The sequence below is a fragment of the Blennius ocellaris genome, assembly GCF_963422515.1.
Source record: "Blennius ocellaris genome assembly, chromosome: 18".
NCBI lineage: Eukaryota > Metazoa > Chordata > Actinopteri > Blenniiformes > Blenniidae > Blennius > Blennius ocellaris.
The window spans coordinates 7,865,161-7,886,319 of record NC_137667.1 but is presented as its reverse complement, the minus strand read 5'-3'; the positions used below and the strand labels follow the sequence as shown (position 1 = coordinate 7,886,319).

The 21,159-nt window shown below is 43.8% G+C and overlaps 1 protein-coding gene across 2 annotated transcripts in view; it reads left to right on the top strand.

Moving 5' to 3' along the window:
• Positions 1 to 21,159, top strand: part of disp1 (dispatched homolog 1) — an 84,004-nt gene that overhangs the window by 46,091 nt on the left and 16,754 nt on the right. The window contains exons 1-2 of one of the 2 annotated variants that reach the window (XM_080514090.1): positions 9,967 to 10,162; positions 14,909 to 15,577. In XM_080514090.1, coding sequence (XP_080370216.1) covers positions 14,937 to 15,577 — 641 coding nt within the window. In that variant the 5' untranslated portion in view covers positions 9,967 to 10,162; positions 14,909 to 14,936. Of the gene's footprint in view, positions 1 to 9,966; positions 10,163 to 14,908; positions 15,578 to 21,159 lie in introns of those variants that run through there. The other variant, XM_080514091.1, reaches the window with a different exon arrangement.

The window sequence follows — 21,159 nt, the reverse complement described above, 5'->3', positions numbered from 1 at the left end:
GGCTATGTCTCGGAGACATAAGTCTTCAGCTGTCTCAGTCGATCTTGTCATTTGACGGACAAAAGACTTGCAAGAAAACGAGAGATTGGTCCTCTGTATAAAATTTGTATGTCGAGCTCATGTATCCAGGATACGGTCGAAGACTTGGACGACGTCAGAGAGCAGACGACGATTGAGTTGCCCAAAGTACATTGAAGTTGCCTCAACGTCAAGGAGAACTAGACTGGCCTTGTCTGCATTCCAGCAGCCGACTGCGGTGACACTTCGGTGACAGTTCTGTCTGCTACGTCCGGACTTTGTATTTGTAGAGAGGGCAGAAGGAAAGCTGCTGCTGCCTTTCTTCTCATCCTGAAACCTTTCCCTTCAAACTCGGCTTCCGCCCCGCATCTCTGCCTCTGTCTCGGTGTTTCTGACTGTCGGAAGGTTTATGGCGGCAGGATGTGATCTCCCACCTCCTCAAACATCTTCAACCACACAAAAAAATGTCTTTTTATCAGTCCCACCCCCCCGACCTCTACAAGGCCATCCAGCTCTGCACCCTCAGAGGCCCCCGGAGAAATTTGACACACGGATGTGATCTTTCAAGTTTTATCACAGTTTTTCTTCAGAGCTATTTGCCCATTTGGGACATTATGTGCTCCTCTAGTAGTTTGGCCTCTCCTTGCTGCCCCCACTGCAAATATTATTATCTATTTAAACTCCTAATGTCATATGTTCGACTCATATTGTTTGTGGGTGAGGCTGTAACATTGATTGAATCAAGAAGACATTATCATTATGTAGCAAATGAGCCTGTTTTTTAAGTTAAATTCTTAATTTTCTTTCTTTAAGGCTCTGAAATTAGTGTTTTGTAAATAATTATCAAGTAAAACATCTAAAAGGGGTTTCCATTCTTTATCTACACTATCTTTTTCAGCCTTGTATGATGAAACTCTTTTCAAACTTTGGGCTTTCACCAGTGTTAATGTCGTTCCTCCTTCCACAAGAAAGCAGATAGCAGCACTGCCGAATGGTAAAATAGCTTCTCCGGCCATGTCCAGCTCTCATACAGTAACTGTCGGTCTCCTAGAATCTCCTCAACGTTCTCGAGACAACTGGAAGGCAGCATAAAGAGGGGGGAAATCAACGTCTCCGCAAAGCATCTCCCATTCTGAGGTTGTCTCATGATTGGCCCTTGATTTCACCTGTTGTTAGTTTCCACAGCAACGCAGCTCAATCTGAACAATAACTGAAATGACCAGATCAGACTGATGTGAAAGAATGATTGTTCCTACTTTGTAACTACTGATCAGAGAGTCAAGCACAAAATATCTCTGCAAGTTTCACCTCCGTAAATACAAACAATGCACACACACACACACACACACATACACATACACTTGTAGCATTCGTTGAGTTTTGAAGCTTTGAAGGAGAGCCGAGTGTAAAATCCGGCTGTGTGTATGTTTGGGCAGTTCCTCAAAGAGTGTGTGCTCCGTCTGATGAGCAAACGCTAACTCCCGTCCACTCAAAGAGGAACTCTCTTCCATTAATTCTCGCACACAAACATCTTCCCACCAAATTCCTCTGACACAGTCTTTTGTGTGAATTGTCTCTGGGCCTCCATTTCTGGAAGTCCACCTACCTGCTTCTGGCCTTTGCCTTCCTCTGACTTTCTCTTTTCCCACTCTGTGTTAAGTCCCCGCTGCCCTATTTGTGTCCCAGATCAAACCAAGTCTCAAAACAGTTCAAACAAGTGAAAGTCCTTTCCCTCCCTCCTCTGTTGCTCCTGCCCATCCACTTCATAAGACCTTTGCGTTTGCCTACCGCCACTTTTCTCGGTCACCCCTCCCCACACTTTTCTCTCTGAAGGACAACAGAAAGAAGAGTTTTGATTGAGCTGCGTCTATTCCCAGAGTAAGAAATTGCTCAGGCACAAGTGGAGAAAAGATAAAGAGGTGAATGTAGAGCGAGGTTGGGATAAAAGACAAGTGTGATCCAGGGTAAGGAAGGACAATGGCTGCTTTAAGCACACTCGCATCCTGTGAAGTCCACAGGGGAAACAGTCCTAATTAGAAGGTTGTGCCCAGTTTTGGCCCAAAACCATGCAACACTTGTTATTTCTCAACATTGGATGGCTTTTGTGTCATATATTAATCACCACATCTGATGTTGTAGGCGAATTAAAACTGATATTGATGAATAATTTGGCAAAATGATATGTCTTTCCTATTTGCACTTTGAACAAACTATCTTCTTCATGGACTTTTATATTAGGATACTATGTTCTCCAAATGACTCCTAAACCACATAGGATCTGTAATGTTGAACTGATACACTGCTTTTTTTCCAGCTTGGTGGCCTGCCCAGAATAATTTCCTAGTATCTTGAACTTCTAATGTGTTTTATCGCTGCTGATTTTGGGAGTAAACAACATCTTCTGTTTTGAGACGTCAGCACATTCCAACTCAGAACACCAGCTCAGCCGCCTCTGTGCGGCGAGGAACACATCACTGCTCACCCTTATATTAGGAATCCTGTCTTAGGTGTTTCAAACCTGACAATGCCCAGTATATTCCAAATAGACATGAATATTGTATGCTATCATAGCGATATCACTGACTTTCTTCAGAAGCGGGCATCTTAAAGTGAGTTGTTCAATGCCAGAAAGCTGAGATTCTTATAATCAATGAGGCTTGAACCAGTGACTATAAGTATCTGAGTCAAGGCCAGAGGTTGAGCCATTTGGATGGAATGGGTTCCATGGATCAGGGGTGATGGGAGCAATTATAGTCCCTGCAAACTTGAAACGTTTTGTGGAACTTGCTTGAACAATGTAACCCAAGATGTATTGCACCACAACTCAAGTTATTCCATCAAATGCCTCCAGGCATCTGATCGGCCTCAAGAGTCTGATCCTGGGGGGCCATTTCTTTATTCATAAATGCCCGAATTTGTCCTTTGGCACCGCTAATTTCTCTGCTCTAAAGGTATTTGCTTCACACAGAATTCAAAAAGGCTTTAAAAAATGCTTTATTTACCCTTCAATTCGTTGGTTTCAGTCTGTTTTGAGTGATCCCTGACCTCTCAGCAGAGCGACTGAGACGAGCCTTTTGGCTCCACTTTAGTTTGTTTCCACAAACTGCTTTGGAGTCACAGCACATTAAAACTATTTTCGCATTCTCAAATTAACAAGTTTTCTCGCCTTTGGATCTTGCACCTGCCAACCAATGGGAGTCTGGCATGTGCGTGTGATGTCATTCTCACCTTTGAGCTGCCATTCAACACCTCCGAGGAGGAAATGGGCTCGTGCAGCTCAGCCGCTCTGCCATGTCTCTTATCGCTGAAGCCAACTGGTATGGCTCTTTTTCTTTTTATCTCTGTGGTGCATATTAAAATAAGTAATGGGGAAACAGACAGATGGGTCATCTGGATACAGCATGTTTCTGCACAACAACGCGGTCCCTCCGGTGTCTGCTTCCACCTTCCAAATCATTCATGAAAGGGATGATCCATCATCATTTTGTACATGTGGCCTCTTGAGTTTTGTTGATGGAGGCTTCCATCTCACCTCCTGCTCTTCATATGTCAAATCTCTATCTTTGAACATTAAAGTTTCTCATATATTGTAATTGATGGAAAAATTGAGGACCACACCATTCAAACTGCAACTCACAGCACAAGCACCGAATATATTGATTTTCGGGATATATGAACTCGGCCATCATGTTTTCCTTTTTTCTCCAACCTGTGGTCCCTTCATGCGACCATTAGTATTTTCTTCATTACTAAACGCAAGTTTCATTCATAGTACAAGTTTTCCAAGACATTTCAGTTCAAAACTCACATTTATATAAGTAGATAGTAAGATGTAACCCAAATGACGGCATGAAAACATGATGATAATAAGTTTGTCTCTCTTCTGTTTCTCACTTTTTTTTACTGTAACAGCACCATTTCAACAATTGTGATCACTGAAAATCCTTCTTGCAATCTGTGCTTTATATCATTAGATGACAGTTTCCATGAAAGCAGTCTCTCGGAAATAATATATTCATTGTGGCCATGTTCCATCATTTATTTAAAATTACATTTTCATAAAACAGGTTTGTCTCCTTCTTGTGTAGATTATATTATCCTTTAATATTGTTCCTGGTCACAGCTTTTCCCTTCAAGTAAAAACTATTCTTTATATCTGTCTGCTTTAGTACATTTCTCATTTTAGCAGTTTTCACTATTAACCAATGCTGTCTTTTTCACGTAGGCTTCAAATGTAGATTTCAAATGGCCTTGTTTGAGTCAAACAAGGTAAGAACAAAGCCGAACAAACCAGTTTTATTCCACACCTTGCTTTGAAAATGAAGAACGGGACTTTTTAGTGGTGGTTATAGGAAAGAATGTATGAATTATCCCAAAAGGAATTGGACTCGTGTTGAGTTTTTGAGAACTCCATGAAAGTTAAATGTGTACAGTCACACTGTTTTCTGTGTCTATAAAACACTGTAACGTGAGTACACGTGGACACGTGGACTTTTATGCTTTGGTCATAGTTCGTACAGCCTCTAGAGGCCACATTTTAAATAATGCTCTCAGCCTGGGGTTATGAATGTGGGAGTATGAGACTTGTCATGCCGAGTTATAATATTTGGTTGAATTTTGGACAGTGTAATGTTTTTCACATTAAAAGACAACATTGCTAATGACTGTTGGGCTCTTTAGAGAAATAACGAGAAAAAAAAAGTCCTTTTGCAGTAACTGTTAAATTTACGTTTTAAGAAAATACTAAATTGTTTCATCCTCGGAAACAAATGCTGAGAAAGGGAATACCCTTCCCTCAGATTATTCTGGCTTTTGCACTCCAACCCCCCCAAAGCTTGCTGAAGCCCCCCGACTACTGCTTTGCCCTCTCCATGTTGGGATATAATTCAACAGTAATTTTGAGTTCTGTTAAAAGTTCTCGACAATATATTGCAACCACAGGTCCTCTGAATACTGTGTTCCAAACTTGAACTACGCCCCTGGAGCTCTGCAGCCGGCCTTTTTCTGAGACACCATACATTACCCGGTGTACTGACATACGCTAACTGGCGGTCGCTTTATTTGGAAACTCTATTCAAAAAAAATGTTGACCAGGTTGCCAAAAACCTCACAATAAACTAGAGCGTGTGCACATGTGTGAGGCACATGTTTCTTGACGGGGCCCTTACCAAAGCCTTCCCCGTGTGTTTTATGTATGATAAATTATTTGGATTTGGAGAACCACACCAGAGAGGCAGAAATGAGTTGGAATCACACTGGAAGCCTCTTTGTTACTCACGTTGGCTCAGCTCGTGCGGACAACTGTGACTTGGCTCTTAGATCTTGTTTGGGTTTCAGTAATTTCTCGACCCCCCCTTGGGGTCAATCTGGAAGCGAGTCGCCGGGCTCTGTGCTAATCAGGTGCGAGATGTCTGTCCTCGCTGCCAAGGGAGTCGCCGGGCTCTGTGCTAATCAGGTGCGAGATGTCTGTCCTCGCTGCCAAGGTGTTGAAGGCATTGGGTTTCCCTCATTTCCACAACTCAGACCAACAGAAGCCAATGAGCAGATGCAGGCGTCTCTTCTGTACTGTCTCTGCTCGCTCTCGTTTCCCCACTCTCGTCCGCTCCAACGAATTCAGAGGTGGCTACAATGCTCCGGGGGCCTATAGTATTACCTGTCGCCTTTCTGTGGATGTGTCGGAGCACATTACAGCCCGGCGTCTGAGCGCTCCGCTATTAGGTGGCCGTTGATGTGCTCTGGGATCATGTTTAAACTTCCAGGACAAAGCCGTGTGGATTCGAGTCCCTCCCCCAGGTCACCGTTTTCTTCTTCTTTGCAGCTGTTTGAGGTTTCGTGCCTTACTCTTGTGTTGGTTCGTAAAAAGAAAACAACAATTTGCAGTTTAGGCTGCGTGTCTGCTTTCGGTGTGTCACACATGCTCTGGTTAACAAAGGAAAAATGCCGAGTCATCAAAGAAATGGATTTATTCTAGGGAGAAAGAAAAAAAAACTAATTTGAAGACATTATTTTTGACATGGCATGCCAAAGCCTTAAATGGTTCCGTAACATCGTCTCCTTCACTTCTCTCCCTCCCTCGTCTCTTCTTGTTGTTCGCTAAACCTGTCACTTTGATGAGTTGTGTGCAATCTTCCCGGGGGCCGTTACGCTTTCACCGGGGGCCTCTGGCCTTCCTTGGTACAGTGCCGTCTTTGATGTAGTTTCCTTCTTTAGCTCCATGCGGGCAGGACTCGGCCCCTGCTGGCCGAGGCCACGCACGGCTTCTCTGAAGTCATTATACGACCGCATATCAGAAGAAAGTGTTGCTCTTGGAGGAGGTGAGCGGCTGGACAGTGGTGTCGGCGCTGAAAGACCTTTGTGTTATTTTAAATCAAGGCGGCGTTGTCCTGAGTTGACCGCCTGAGCCTGCTGGCATCGGTGCGCTGGCATGGTCGCTCACAAACGGCTCATTCACCACTGCACCCACAGGGATACGGTTCTGAGGCCCTGCAGTGATGTAGTGTGCTTTGGATGTGGACACAACTTGACAGAGATATTTCTTAGTCGTTGAAGACAAGAGTGGCTGTTTGCTTGTATAAGAAGAACAACATGTTGGAGTCATTCAGCTAAAACCAACTATGCAGTGAAAGATTTGTGAATAAAACAAAAGGAACTTCAGAGTATTAGTGCAACCGGGCATTTCTCGGATCAGTAGGGTACATAACTGCCGTCTAATTAATGAATTGAGTTATACATGTTGATATATTCACAGTCATCTACACAATAGTGTCAGAATCCAACAGAGGGGCACAAACACAAGTTTTCCATGGCACACTCGAGAATCTAACATCGTCCCAAATAATCTGCATTAGCTTTTAGGGAATGTGACTCACTGTGTGTCATCAAAGTTGGTTCAGCACAAACAGGAAACCTCAAAGTAGCTATCGAATAATCGTGGGTGCAGAAGTTCCTCTGAGACGCCCTCACTGTGTAAAATAAACTCCAAACTGTGCAGTGAGTTTGTTTCGCCTCGTCTCCGTTTCTCTGAAAGATACTCCTTAAAGTGTAAACAATACACACATTAGCCTGCTTGGCCCCGTGGTATGGCGCTAGGAAAAGCTGCAGAAACTACCCAGGAAAAACTATAAAACACAACATTTCCTCATGAAACATCAAAATAACCCTTGAAACCTTGGAGCAGCTTTTGAATATATTGCCGGTACAGTTGCTATAACTGACATTCCCCACAGTGACGATGAAATGTACCTATGTCGTACCACCATTAGTGTACTTTGCCCCTTGTCAAGGTCACAATCAATCACGTCTTGGGGAAAGACACATTCAGAGTTTAGCTGAAAGCAAAAAAAAACCCCACAACAGTCCGTCATGACGCACTGAGCAGTCCTCCATAGTGCAACGAACACATCAGTACACGTGACGCAGTCCTTCATAGTCTGAACATTTTCTCGTATGTTCAGAGACCAAAGTGTAACACACGAACATGTTTTTTTGGTTTTTTTTAGGATCAAAACATAATGCAATACAATGAACTCTGCTAAGCCCATTAGTACCAGGTTATTAGTATTAGAGACAACTACAAAGCAGTGACTGGTTCAGGCTCTGCCTGGCCTGGGGGCCAGCTGTGAACAAGCGGCTCACTACTGCAGATGATTACAGCTTGCTATATGAACTGTGTCCTAATCCTGCTAGACAGCTGAAATTAAAGCCAGGTACGCCTCAGCCTTCCCAGCATTCCCTGTGATAAACTCCCCCCACCTCCCCTGCTGAGAAGAATTTGTTGTTTGTGAGCAAAAAAAAAAGAAAGAGGCTATTTCTAGAAAGTTCCTCCACTTACGACAGACGAGGCATTTCTCCCAACGAAAAGATTAAGGCGACACGACTGATGATTGATGATTCCATTTCTACATTGTGCAACAAACATGCGTTTAAATAAAATGATGCAGTGCATCGAGTCAGTGTCCTGGCCCTGCAAACTTCGTGTGAGATTTGGACTCTGCTGCATCAAGATCTCTGACATGAAACTCAAAGATGCAATAGAAGTATTCTTTCTTGTAAAGAACATAACCAGAGCAGATACATTTCTTCCAAACTAAATGATTGCCAGTACACGATTTAGAAATGGTGCGGTACATGGAAATGTTTGTTTTTTTTTTAGTTTTTTTAGCATGTTGTGTTTTTCCCCTTTGCTTTGAATTGGTATTTGTCACTAGAGCTGCATATCAGGTGAAAATATATTGTTGTTGGGTGTTGCAATAGCATGTGATCTGAGATAAATATAGTTATTTCGTCTGAAGGTGCTCTTTCTCTTGATCGTCTGCAGTTTCCACCAGCAGTGATTCAGAAGTGGCACATTTTGTCAGTGTTATTCTTTTTGGTAATTTTTTTGATTTTCTTAATGATTCTGATGTCTTTCCTGAGCCAACCAGGTGTATAATTATAATATAACTAAGTAATATGAGTAATAATGATAATAATTAGATCTGCCGATCAAACTATTTTATCAGTTGTTACATAAATGAATGAGTGATGAATCAAAGACTTTTCTTTCATACTGTAAAATCAGTCTTTTTAAAATTGCACAGCATGAATGCATTGAGAACAATTTATAACAGTGCATAATATCAAGATAAAATACATTTGTGATATGTTGCAGCTTTTTTTTGCAACTTTAAAACAAAAGCAAAATACTGTTTCTGTTCACTTGAAGTCATATTTTTTTTTTTACAACAAGTTCATTAACATGCAGCCTTTATACAAATCAGTTTTTTTCATCAAGCCTGTGGGTCACAGTGTTTATTCTGAGAGTGTAAATACTGACATTTTGTTGAATATCTGAAATACTTAACTGAAAACATGACATACTGCTCCATCAAACATCTCATTTTGACTGCATGAATCTGAATCTTTTACTTTAAAATGGGTTTGAGGATGTGCTGATACGGACAGTTCAGCTTTCTTTGACACCTTCATATAACTGCAATTACCCAGGGCTGTCGTAGCCTTGGGTGTGGAAGAAGAGTCTTTCTAAGTAGTTATTACAGTGAACCTCGAAGAGCAGCCAACACATCTGAACAGTATTCTATAATTTAAATTGACTGATGCATCGAAGACGGGTGCGGCCTTATTAAAGAAAAATTACGCTATTTAAAAAAGAAAAAAAAAAGGAATTCGGTGGTCGAGTTACAGATAATTAAAGAGTGTTTAACTGTAAGATGTTGATGAAAGCCTTCTTTGGTCATTTGATTCATTGAATTTTTCTCTTTTTTTTAACAACAAATTCTGTAACTGGATTTTTAGATTCTTAAGATGTGGCCTAGTTTGGAGAGGTTTTCTTCTAATACCAGGGGTCGGAGGTGGTTTTTGTCAATGCATAGCCTTGGTGTTATCGTCTGAATATGGACTTTTGATAATTAGGTTTAATTTGTGACGGTGCGTCGCAGAGGTTCTGGGTTAGTTTGCAGAGATGCAGAGGGTTTGCGTCGTGACGGTGTGAATGTGACATGTACTATAAATTGGGTTTATTTTGACCATGTTGTTGTGGTCCCCCCCCCCCCCCGCCCCTGATCCAACAGATCCCGTTGATCCGCCCCTGCTCGGTTAATGTCCTTTTAATGCCCCACCTGAAACCAACTTTAAACAGTTCTTTCACCAAGAGCGGGGCTTCCTGGAGGCGGTAAGATAAGGCCCGGAGCGGGTACCCGCGCTGCGGGTCGGTGCAAGCGGCAGTGAGCGGGTTAAAGCAGACAGCGTGACCGTCCTATCAGTGCTCCGCGGCGGAGTCCCGGCCCACCGCCCACCGCCCACCGCCTCCCTCCCGGGGAGGGAGAGAGAGAGAGAGAGAGAGGCAGAGAGGAGCCGGGGCTTTCAGTCCGTGTGTGTGTGTGTGTGTGTGTGTGTGTGTGTGTGTGTGTGTGTGTGTGTGTGTGTGTGTGTGTGTGTGTGTGGGGCTGTTTGTCATTCTGCCAGCACACACTCCCAGGAGCTCCAGCCCGCTCCTCCTCGGGACTCTTTGCCGTCTCCCCCCTCCCCTCCCCTCCCTCTCCGTGTTGTCGGATATTTCCCCTCCGATCGGGGGTCGTTCGTGTCTCCGCGGCGTGCTGCGGATCGTCCGGCTGGAAGCACCGCCACCGGGCCGCACAACAACACGGTAGGAGGGCAGAGCGCGGCTCCCGGCCGCTCGGCTTGTTTGCACAGTTTGCCTTTATGTATTCGGAGACTTTGAGTCGTGGGGGGGAATCTGGATTCCGAGTTGGGTGCAGTTTTCCTGGACCGATGACTTTTAACCTGATGAGAAGAATCGCGTAACGTCTGAGGACTGTAGTCAGGGTTTTGTTTACATAGAAATTGAACAGTTCAGAAAAAAAAATATGACCTGTAACAAGTTAGATCAGTGAGATGTATGGACATGTTCTTAAACTGCATGCTGAAATCTTGGAGGTTTCATTTACAATATATACAAGAAAGTCCTCATTTTAATGAAAAGGGTGTCTACAAAGTTTGTGGTGCTCATGACTTGTTTCTAACATCTCTGTTGCACAACTGCAACATCCATTTGTCACTGTTGACTGGAGTCACTGGAAATCCCAAAACTTTCCTATTCATAAAAAAGTCTGATTGTGTTCGGTCTGATCCTACAATCTTCAAGCGACTTAGGTAATTGAGATGTAGGGATTTGTGTCAGACCACATCCTGAAAACGATGCACTTCCATTAATGGTACGCCCAAGAAAAACCTAACGACAGGAAAGTGGTGCTCACAGTGCAAGAAGAGGTTCTAGCAAGTTTATTACAGTTGCAGTATTATTTTTGTTTGATATATTGTAAAAGATCAAAGTTTGTGGAGAGTCGAATCAGAATCGCTTGTCACATTCAGTTAATGACACAATCAGCTGACCGGTATGATTTCAGTGTTTTCTTTTTCGCATTCTTGTTTTTAATGTAAACATCTGTGTTAAAGTTGGCTGGCAACTGTTAATAGCTACAATGTGGACTGGCATCAGCAGTCATTAGTCATGGATCATTAAAACCAAACTGTACATTGCAAAACTCCTTATCTTATGAGTGTCAAGTTTCAGACAAAAAGAATTAAAACTGATGACACAAGTCGCCAAACAACTAAGACTTTTGAGATGTTGGGACTTGCAGTCAAGGACAAACATTGTTTTTTGATGAAAAGTTCTTATTACAGCCAACAAACTCAACACAGCCACGATTTGAATATTTGAGAGGAGTTTCCGCAACATCAAAGAGTTCTCGTGTTACAGTTTTGTGTATAATCAAGACAAATTGTCCCGTCAGCTTCATTCTGACACAAATTCAACAAACAAATAGGATTTCAGTTGAATTTAGGGACTTGTTCTTAGACCCTACTTCCAAAATTTAAAGACACTTTTAATCAGTTTCAACAGAAATGGTTCATATTTGGTTGAGATTCTCCTTATGGACTTTGTTTTTAGACTGCATCTTGAAGTAATTCTCATTTTATTTACAGTAAACTCGAGAAGAAATCTCATAGAAACGATCCTGAACAAGTTCATAAACACTTTTGTAGTAGTTTCTGTATGCTAATTCTATATTTAATTTACATTTAACGTCAAACTATTTCTGTTTACAATCTTCTCAGAGTTTGTCATCACACAATAACATAGCTTAATTGAGTTACTATTGAGGGACTATTTTTGAAAGCTAGATTTTGAAATTATGGGCTTTCTGTAGCAATACAAGGAAGAAAATCCTCATTTTAATTGAAAATTATTGTTGGGGTTGTGCTGCTTTATTGGACAAGGTGAACAGCCAAGTTATCCTTACTTCTCAGATACTTTTCGATTAGATTACATCCTCTCATAAGTGACTGCAAAATAAGCTTTTGGTGCAGCTTGTAGCCAGATATCTTGTAATATTCGTCAAGTACTGCCATTGATGTGTGTGGGGGGATGTGACTAACCATGTTGAGTGCTTTGGGGAGTTCTGAAGCAGTGGAAAAATGCCCCGTGAGATAAACTATTTTCTCCATCTTGAAATCAAGACTCTTCTTCTGAGCAAAAAAAAAAAAAAAACTAAAACTAGTTTCCTCCAAATGATCATCACTGTATATTGACTTTGTTACAGAACTGCAAAACAGACAAACCAGTTTATGATAAATACATTTGATTATTCCTCATACTTTACAGAAATGAAAATTCTCACGCAGTATTCCACTTCAGTGTCACTTTGATACTTTTCCTTCACTTGTATGTTCACATTCACCAATAATATCAATTTCACCATTTTCGTCCAGCTTCTCGTCCAAACTGGTCTTTTAGCTTTCATGTTTTCCTTGTTGGCACTTGAATTAATTTGCCCATTTGGTACATTTTAAACTACTGTCTTGCTTTGCCGTTTCCATTGTTTGCAGGGTCTTTTTTTTTTTTTTTTATGCCCCATTGACCATTTTTCTTTTTCAATGTGCCGGCGTCTCACGGCATTCACCTGATTTACCCGGAGATTCACCGTTGTAGGCGCGAGCCGGCCTTCCTCTACTTGGTCAGATTACCAGCCCAGCTGTGAGCCAGACCCTCGGGACGGTCTCGCACGTCCAGAAAGTCTCACGATAGCCAGAAACGCGTCAAACCAAATGACGCTGTGGAGTCTAGCGAGTGCCGAGTGGGGGCAGACTGCCTGCTGCTGACGGTATTATTATTAGGAGCAGTGTTGTTATTAACCGTCTCTTGACTGATTCCTGGTAATTGCCAGCTATTAGCTTTAATTAAAGGGATGCAGGATGCCTCTGCCTGGTGCTGTGTAGCCGCCTGTCGCCCAAGGTCTCCGCGTCTCTCTCGCACCCCATAATCATCAACTTCACATGAAAGACGGCAGAAGAATCACTTCGTCATCACCTGCGTTCACTCCAAACCGCTCACACTGGGAATCATTATGCGGGTAGCTTTTTTTTTTTTTCTTCGCTCGGCTTCTTCTTTGGCTTTCTCCTTGAAGGTGAAGCGAGATGAATGGTTCTGCTGAGCGAGGACCTTTGGGTCTTGAGTGAGAGGGTGACCGAGCGTGGCTTCGCCCGGGCTCGGACTACACCTTCCTGTAAAGTTACACGGTTTTTCGCGAAGTCGAGTTGGCGCCTCGTCACTTCATCCAGGCTGACGTGTCGGATGAGGTGATCGTGATGGTTGAGGGTGAAAGGTCATGCTATTTTACCCCTGCCTTTTTTTTTTGTTGAAAGTCAGTCACTGTGGTTGTGAATGAGTTGGTATACAGCTTTTATATGTCAGTACTGTTCCTTAGCAGAGAGTGGACGGCGAATTCTTGATTCACTTCAAACTACTTATACAATTACTGTCAGGTACTAACATTGTACACGCCAAATTTTGGAATTAACTACTTAAAAAATGGTCATATTCCTTTGAAAACACACTTCTTTTGCTGGCTGCCTTTTTCTTTTTCTTCTCTCTCTCTCTTTTCGCCTCTTCATTTCCCATTTCTGTTTTGCAGTCTCAGGTTACCGTCAGGTGGATTGCCACAGCACTATAAATACGAGATAATCCCTCTGCATATAGAACACATTTCATGGGCGATAAACAACAAGGTGAGAACGAGGTGAAAGACTGAGCAAACATAAGAAGTGGCGAGGAGAGACTTATTGAACGCGATTTGTGTGGAGACGCCGAGGCCACGTGGCTGAAAGCGAAGCGGAGATCTCCGACGGGGGGGGGGGATTCAGAACAAGAACACGGTTATGGAAGAGAAATGTCTCAGCCGTCTTTCAAAGGGACATTCAACTGAAGCGTTGAAGCGTTGAAGACAAACAGCAGTTTGAGAAAATCCTCCTTCCAGTACTTAATCCTGATTTTGTTGGCTTGTTTACTTTTAAACTTAATGAAAACCAGGCGGCCATGTTTACAAGCTTCATTTCGGTTGCTTTGGTTTAAAAAAAAAAAAAAAACAACACGAAAAAAACTTTGAGTGGCTGTGGGAGTTTTTTGGAGCTTTGCCTCCAGTTGTTCTCTGGACCCAGCTGTCAGTTTTGATTCTGAATTAGACACAAGACCCTGCTTGTGTCCGCTCGGTGGGCCCGGGATGTCTCACCTGTCTGTCAACGCCGCTCGGAATTCCTCCAGACAGACAACGCGCTTCACTCAGGCGCATGTTGACCGTCAGCACCGCGAACCACTGAGCTGTCTTCTGCTCGTGAAACAACCCCCCAGATCTAATCTCCGTTAAATTCTCCCGCTTCCACGCAGCGTCTTTGACTCATTACAGGCTTTCTGACAGCTGTGGGAGCCAGACTAATGACTTCATCTGGGTCTCCCTCGGCGCTCTGCTATTCTGAGTTCCCCAGTTCTGATCCCCGGCGCTGATATGAAGCAGGATGGATCCATGTTGTCATGTTGGCAATGTGTCGTCTTGGATCAACTCATCAGACCAGATTTCCTTCTTGGTTTTAATCTTCTGTTTCTGTCACACGTTGTGCGAGTCCGCGTGGATCGTGGCCTTGGTTTCCTGTTCTCTGCCGACAGCAGTGACTTTGGGATTTGTTCTGCAGGTCTCGGTTTGAGCAGGTGTTTGTTTGAGTTTCAACTCCAACCAGTCTGGACATTGTCATTTGCTCCCGTCAAGCCACGTTGACACCGAAAACTGCAGCTCTAGTCAGATTTACCCTCTCTGAACAGTCTTGTTGCTGTCTGGAAGATATCTTTGTAGGGATGTTGACTAAATTAAACAAATTAACTGACCAGTCTTGGCTTGTGATACCATTTTATACCACATAAAGAAGGAGGAACGGTCCGTTTTTTTCCTCTTTTTAACTTGGCCTCATCATATTTGATGACCAAGCAAGACCGATACTGAAAGAAAATGAAGACTGAAACAAAGACGGCGCTTCATGTTTTGTTGTTGTTCTTCCGCAGAGGAGTAACGGCTGACTGGGAGAGGACCATGGCCCTGAGCGACACCAGCCGAGACCCTCTGCCTCTCAGCAACGGAGGGCATCATCATCATCCTCCTCCTCCTCCTCCTCTCAGCGCCAGCGGAACTACTCTGTCACACACCGGCGATGTCCCGGACCCTCTCTCAGCCGCCTCTCGTGGTGACTGCCACACATCGGACGGAGACGAGGACGCCACGCCCGCGAACTCGAAGCCGCCGCAGAGGTCCAAGGTGTCGCAGAGAGCGAGCAGGCCCAGCCAGAACGGCGGGGTGGCCAAGCAGAACGGCTCCCTGAGGAGCCTCCCCTCCGCCTCCACAGACCCCCAGAGACTGGCGAGGGGCGCCCTCCCGTCGCCCGCCTCCCCTCCCCCGCTGCACCCCCTGCCGCTCTGCTGCCAGCACTGCCACTTCCACTCCACCCTGTGCTGCCCCTGCGGGCAGCAGGACTGCCCCCTCTTCCAGGGTCTGGGCTCGGGCGCGGGCACCCTGGCCACCGCCGCCGCCGCCGCCGGCTCGCCCTGCGCCTGCTGCCTCTCCACTTGCCCGTACTCTCACCCCCACCCCCCTCACCCGACCTCCCCGCTCCATCACCACCATCACCCCCACTGGCAGGAGCACCTGCAGAGCCAGATGCACGCACCCAGGATCAGGTACGTCTCTGCAATGTTTCTACTCGTTTAAAGTGATGTCGAAAATACGATTCGATCCATTGGATTTTAAGATAAATGCATTAATCTGTTGCTCTGTTAGGAGGTCAGATCATAAAGAACTTGCGCTTTATATAGTTTTGTGCATCTTATACAATGATTGACATGTTGGTTGTGTCAGTATTATAATTGGTGGTGGTGCAAAGATCACATCGACAGAAAGTGTAAAATGTTTTGGTTTCTTCCAATTATTAGATCTGATATTTTCTTCAGATCAGGCCAAGAGTAGTAAACCAGACATTATTGCATTTCACTCAGTTCTGAAATCAAATTGTTGAACTTCGAATTTGCAAGCATTAATTGATAGTTTGGGACTTGATCACTCTGATTTGTTCACTTGTGCTCCTCCAGAAGCTCTGCTCATTCACGGGTCCCTTCACAAGATTTCACGGCTTTGTATCTTTCCACTGAACTGAACACTGATGGCAAGAGCAAGGATACACTAAGTTTTCCTTTACACGTTTCCTACTCGCTACCAAACACACTCACACATGCAGAGGCCTGGCCACAGCTTAGCACTGCAGCCTTTTCCTCAGCTGATCCATATTTAGTGAGTCGTTTCTTTTCCCTTTCACTTCCAAACCACAAGGCCTTCCCACCGCATGCCGAACTGGAACCGTTTTAATGCTTCACACAATAATTTACATAATCCTATATTTACCGTCTCCGCTGAGAAGGGTGAAGATTTTTTTTCTTCCACAAGAGTAATTATTTACTTATGTTGGCGCCTTTTTTTTTCTTTTTTTTTCTTACAACCTTGCAATTCAATCTGCAGGAGACTTTTATTCCTTCTTGCTGCTCGACATGGAATTTTCCCTTCGCCGAAAAAGTCGCACCCTTCCCACCCTCCGTCATAAGGTCATCAGAAGCGGTGGCGAGCGGCGAGGTTGGTGTGTCGCTGCGGTCGCTCCGTACACACTTGCGGACCTCGACCGGGCAGAGGGGAAGCATGCTCGCATTGTGTTTGCAGATATTTAGATGCATCCATCGGCGTACTTTTCCCCTCCAAGCGCTGATCCTTCGTCAGTTTTTCCTCCTCGCCCACCCCATCAACACTCTTCATTCTGTCCTCATTACCTCCCCTCCCTCCCTCCCCCGTCCCTCCTCCCACATCGGAATGAGGAGCAGATGTGGCGGGGGACGCCTCTCGTGTCGGATCGCTCGCCTATTTACCAAACAAGTCACTCTTGTTCGGTGACGACGGGTTTGGATTACGGCGCCCCGGTTCGTTTCTGCTCACTTCGGGCCGTCTACGGTTTCCCAATCGTTGCTCGTTTAGTGAATATGCGTTAGATTGTGGAGATAAAACGGGAGGAAATTGTATACCTGTATCAGTTGTGCAGGTTTCTAACTGGAACGCCTCAGACTTGGTCTCCTGCTGACTCTGGCCCTTCTGACCCTTCGGCCACATGTTACTAACGTTTAGAGGTTGTTAAACCCAACGCTTGCGTGCCACTTATTCCTAATACCCTCCATAATTTGAGGGGACGGAGTCAAGACACCATGGTGTCGGATATCGGTTTGATCTACCCCGGGGCTGCGATCTGCCAGATTAGCCGAGGGATTACACTTGTGACGGCGGCACACTCAAGGTCTCATTCGCACATAGTCTTGACTCGTAGTCGTTACATTCGCCCTTCAGGCAGACCTTTTTATGTGCGTTTCACAACGGGAGATTTTTATGCTCCCGTTCTCGGCTTCACAAAGCTTTAATCCATTTAGCGAGATTAGCACACGCTTTGTTTCCCAATGTTTCTATTTTGAGATCCATCGAAAGCCTCGGGGTGTTTATCCTCGTATGAAATACCTCAAATCCTCCGAATAGGAGTTGAGGCACAACTCAGCAGTTTTTATAAAATGACAGACTAAAGCTCAGCCGAGTTTTTTTTTTGTTTTTTTTTAACTGGGTCTGTTAAAAACATTAGCGGAATGTCAGTGGAAGATTCTCTATCCCTGTGTATTATTTAAGATCGTCTGGAAGCGGAGTGTCCTTCGGATGTCAGGCGTTGTTTGGCTCCAGCGTGTGTCAGCAGGTTAAAAGGCCTCAGGTAAAACCTCAGCCGTGGTTGAAGGCCAATTCCCCCCATTACTTCTACTTAATTTCCTCGTAAACCCCGTCGCACTATGTTTAAAAGTGTAAGCTAAAGCCAATGCACAAGTGCAGCCAGTCAGCCTTGTCTAAATCTGTTTGCAAAGCACCATGTTTATGAGTTATCAATGTGTTGAATAAACCAGAGCGCCATCTTGCTTTGCCATTAAGAGCTCAGCGTACAGACTTCCTGAGAGGAAATACATATTCTCTGGAGTGAAGACGGCTGCTCTGTGGCAAATAAACTGTTTACCTGCCGGATAAACTACAAAATTGCCTCTATTGTGTCTGCCCGGACCTCGTTCGAGGCAGTCGCCATTAAAAGATGACAGTCATTCGCCATGAAGACATTGTATTGGGTTCCATTTTCACCAAGCAAAACCGCCTTCTTGAATTAAAGTCTTACACTTTATACGTATTGTCTGCAGCTGACACCTTGCAGCCTGCCATCCCATGAATAAATTACCAGTTTAACAGGCAATAATGTATAAAACGAACATTTCCACCAGGCATCAATTCAAATTACTTGAAATCTGTCCAAGATTGGCTTTATTTCAAGGTTGAAAAGCTTAAATAAATGCACATTGATTAAAACTAAAGGCATGTAGTCAGTCCTTTTCATGAAATGAGCTGCTTTATCGCCTATAAGTTCTTGTTTTAGAGGCGCTCGCTCGTAATTTGACACATTGACTGTCGACAGCTGCTGACAAATTGATCTTATCGTTCCCTCTATCCATCCGTCAGTCTGTAATGGACGACTCCTTGATCCCTGAGGACATCTGTGATGGTGTCCTGAGTGAGAGTAAGGCCCCGCTTACACAGGCAACATTTCAAGTAGATCATTGAAAGGTTTTGCATTTACACTGCGTCATTTTAAAAATGATGCAGATTATTGTGAAAACACTGAAGTAGTTTTCATGTTGAGTCACTAGCAGGTGCTGTTGTTTGTATTTGTAATGAAACCACACATGGCCTTCTTAAAAATGCACAATTGTAATGTACTTTCAGTTCTATAGCGGGACCATTTAAACCATGGTGGCCCATCACAGTCTCCTAATTAATGGAAAACATTGGAAAAGCTCATTATGCGTGGCTTCAAGGCTCCTGAGGTTCAGCTAACCTGCTCCTACCTGCACCGACGACCTTGTGACAGCTAACAAACAGCTCACCGACACTCAGGCATCCAGGGTCACGGCGGGTATTTAACCCCCACCGCCAGCCCCCACCCTCAACCACCGCTCTCTCCTTGCCCTCGCCGCTCCCGTCGTTTATGGCAACCACAAGTTTGCTGGAGATTCATGCCTTGTCAGATAAGAAAAATTCCTGCCTTGCTCCCTCCGACTGGGAGAAGAAAGGTCAGCCGGAGTGGGTCTTGAATTTCGAAGTGCGAGTGTCCAGGCAGGTGGTTCGGTTGCTACGACACGTCAACTCTGAAAACATGACGGATTCGCAGAGCACTTCCATCACATGCAGCTTTGTATCACTTGAGGGTATCGGCTGGTTTTCTCCCGCCGTGCTCCCCCCCTCTTTTCCTTTCCGTTGTCTCCCTCGGTCTTTTGCTGGTCGGACAGCTGCTGGCCCAGCCCGGCGTAGTGCTGCTGTCTGCTTCGGGGTGTCAGCTCGACACAGGCTTTGCACATTATCAAGGAGGGAAAAGGGTTTGCATTGCATGGCTTCTCTGTCAATTATCTCGTCTTCATTTCAATACTTGATACGCAAATTGTGTGTGAATAAGTTGGGTGAGCGTTGCCATCTGTACAGATTTACCACGGGGGGGGATGCAGCCATGAGTCTTTTTCAAGCATTTAAGTCCATCGTTTCCGACTGAATCCCAGGTTACGCCATGTAAAGATTCGGTAATGACAAGGTTGTATGTCAATGTGTATTTTGTGGCTCCGAGGGCATCCATAAATGCTGTGTGATGGATGGGGGCAGAGTTATTGACATCCGGCGTGTCTCATCCAAGCTTCAGTGTCCGTTTTTTTTAACTTATTTTTGACTTTTTTTTTTTTTAGATTAACCCCTTGAGATGTTTTTCCAGTTCTATGTTTTATATTCTATGCCCCTAATTATTTAATCTTTTGATGTTAATCCTGGCTACTCCCCATAACTTTTTTTCTCCCCCAGGTAACTTCAATTATTACAATCGGTATCATATGTATGAAATCAATAGTTTGACTGTAAAAACTTTTAATAGCATTCCTCAAATGATGTTTTCTGAACATTGGTACTTGTTCACTGTTGTAGTTTTTTTTTTCCTGTCTGGTATTATACACAGGGTGCGACTTATTTAAGAAACTGTTGACTATCTTGTTTTGGTTTGGCCAGAAACATCAAATTAAGTGAAAGCAGATCATTTTTGCATTTTCTACTATCATTGTCTATTTAGCTTTGGTTCATATATGATCCTTAAGCATCTCTGATCTAGACACACACTCATGCTAGATAACCCTGCAATAGTTCTTCATTTTACAGTCAGTCATGTTTTTTTCAATAAGCCATCAAATTCTTCGATTCCATCTGTTTTTCTATATTGTCCAACTCGCTCTGGATCTTATTGCTGCCAGATGGGAGTACGTCAATAAGTGCAGGAAGACGAGTGTTTCATGAGAATGTAATGTTACGCCATGTGCATGGCGGAGCTGATAGCTGTTACAGCGTGACTGCAAGGATACAGTTTTACATAATTATTTATGTTGAGGATTTCTGAAGAAGATCCACACATTTGATCACATCGTGTTCTGGTTGGTGTTTCACTGTAAGGCTGCCCAACATGTGTGTGTGTCAGGTCTCTGCCTCGAACTCCATAATGTAAGTTTCGTCTGGAGATACACTCTGCAGTTTATGGTCCATTTCTGACTTTTTATGCCCGGAGGCCTGTGCTTTAGATCATCTCTGTTTGGATACCGTGAGAACGTGATGTTGGCGTATGTATATAAACAGCTCATTAATACAGATGTCCTACTGTTTAAGTGTACCAACATAAAGCTCTGTTCATACACCATGCATGTGGAATTATATAATTTCATATTAAAACTGGACTCAAATTTTTTTTTTAATACAACTTTTGAAAGTTTTTAAAGCGGCTAACCTGAATGAACACAAACATACTGTTATTTATTGTAGTTTATTCAGCAAAAACAAGACTTTTGAGTCCAGATGGGAATTACTTGAAGATTGCCATGATTTATTTTGCCTCATTTAAATGAATAGACAATATAATATTTATTGATGTCATTTACATACCAGTACATGATTCATATCTGGCTAAAAATTTAGGATTGTCCTGATATGAATTGTTGATTTTTCTTTATTTTTTTCCCTCCTTACTTTTTTCCATTAACATTTATATTACCTCTCCCCTCACTCCTCTTCTCGCCGCCCTTGGTCTTGCATTATCATAACTGAGTATGACCCTTGTAAAGATGTTGCTCTC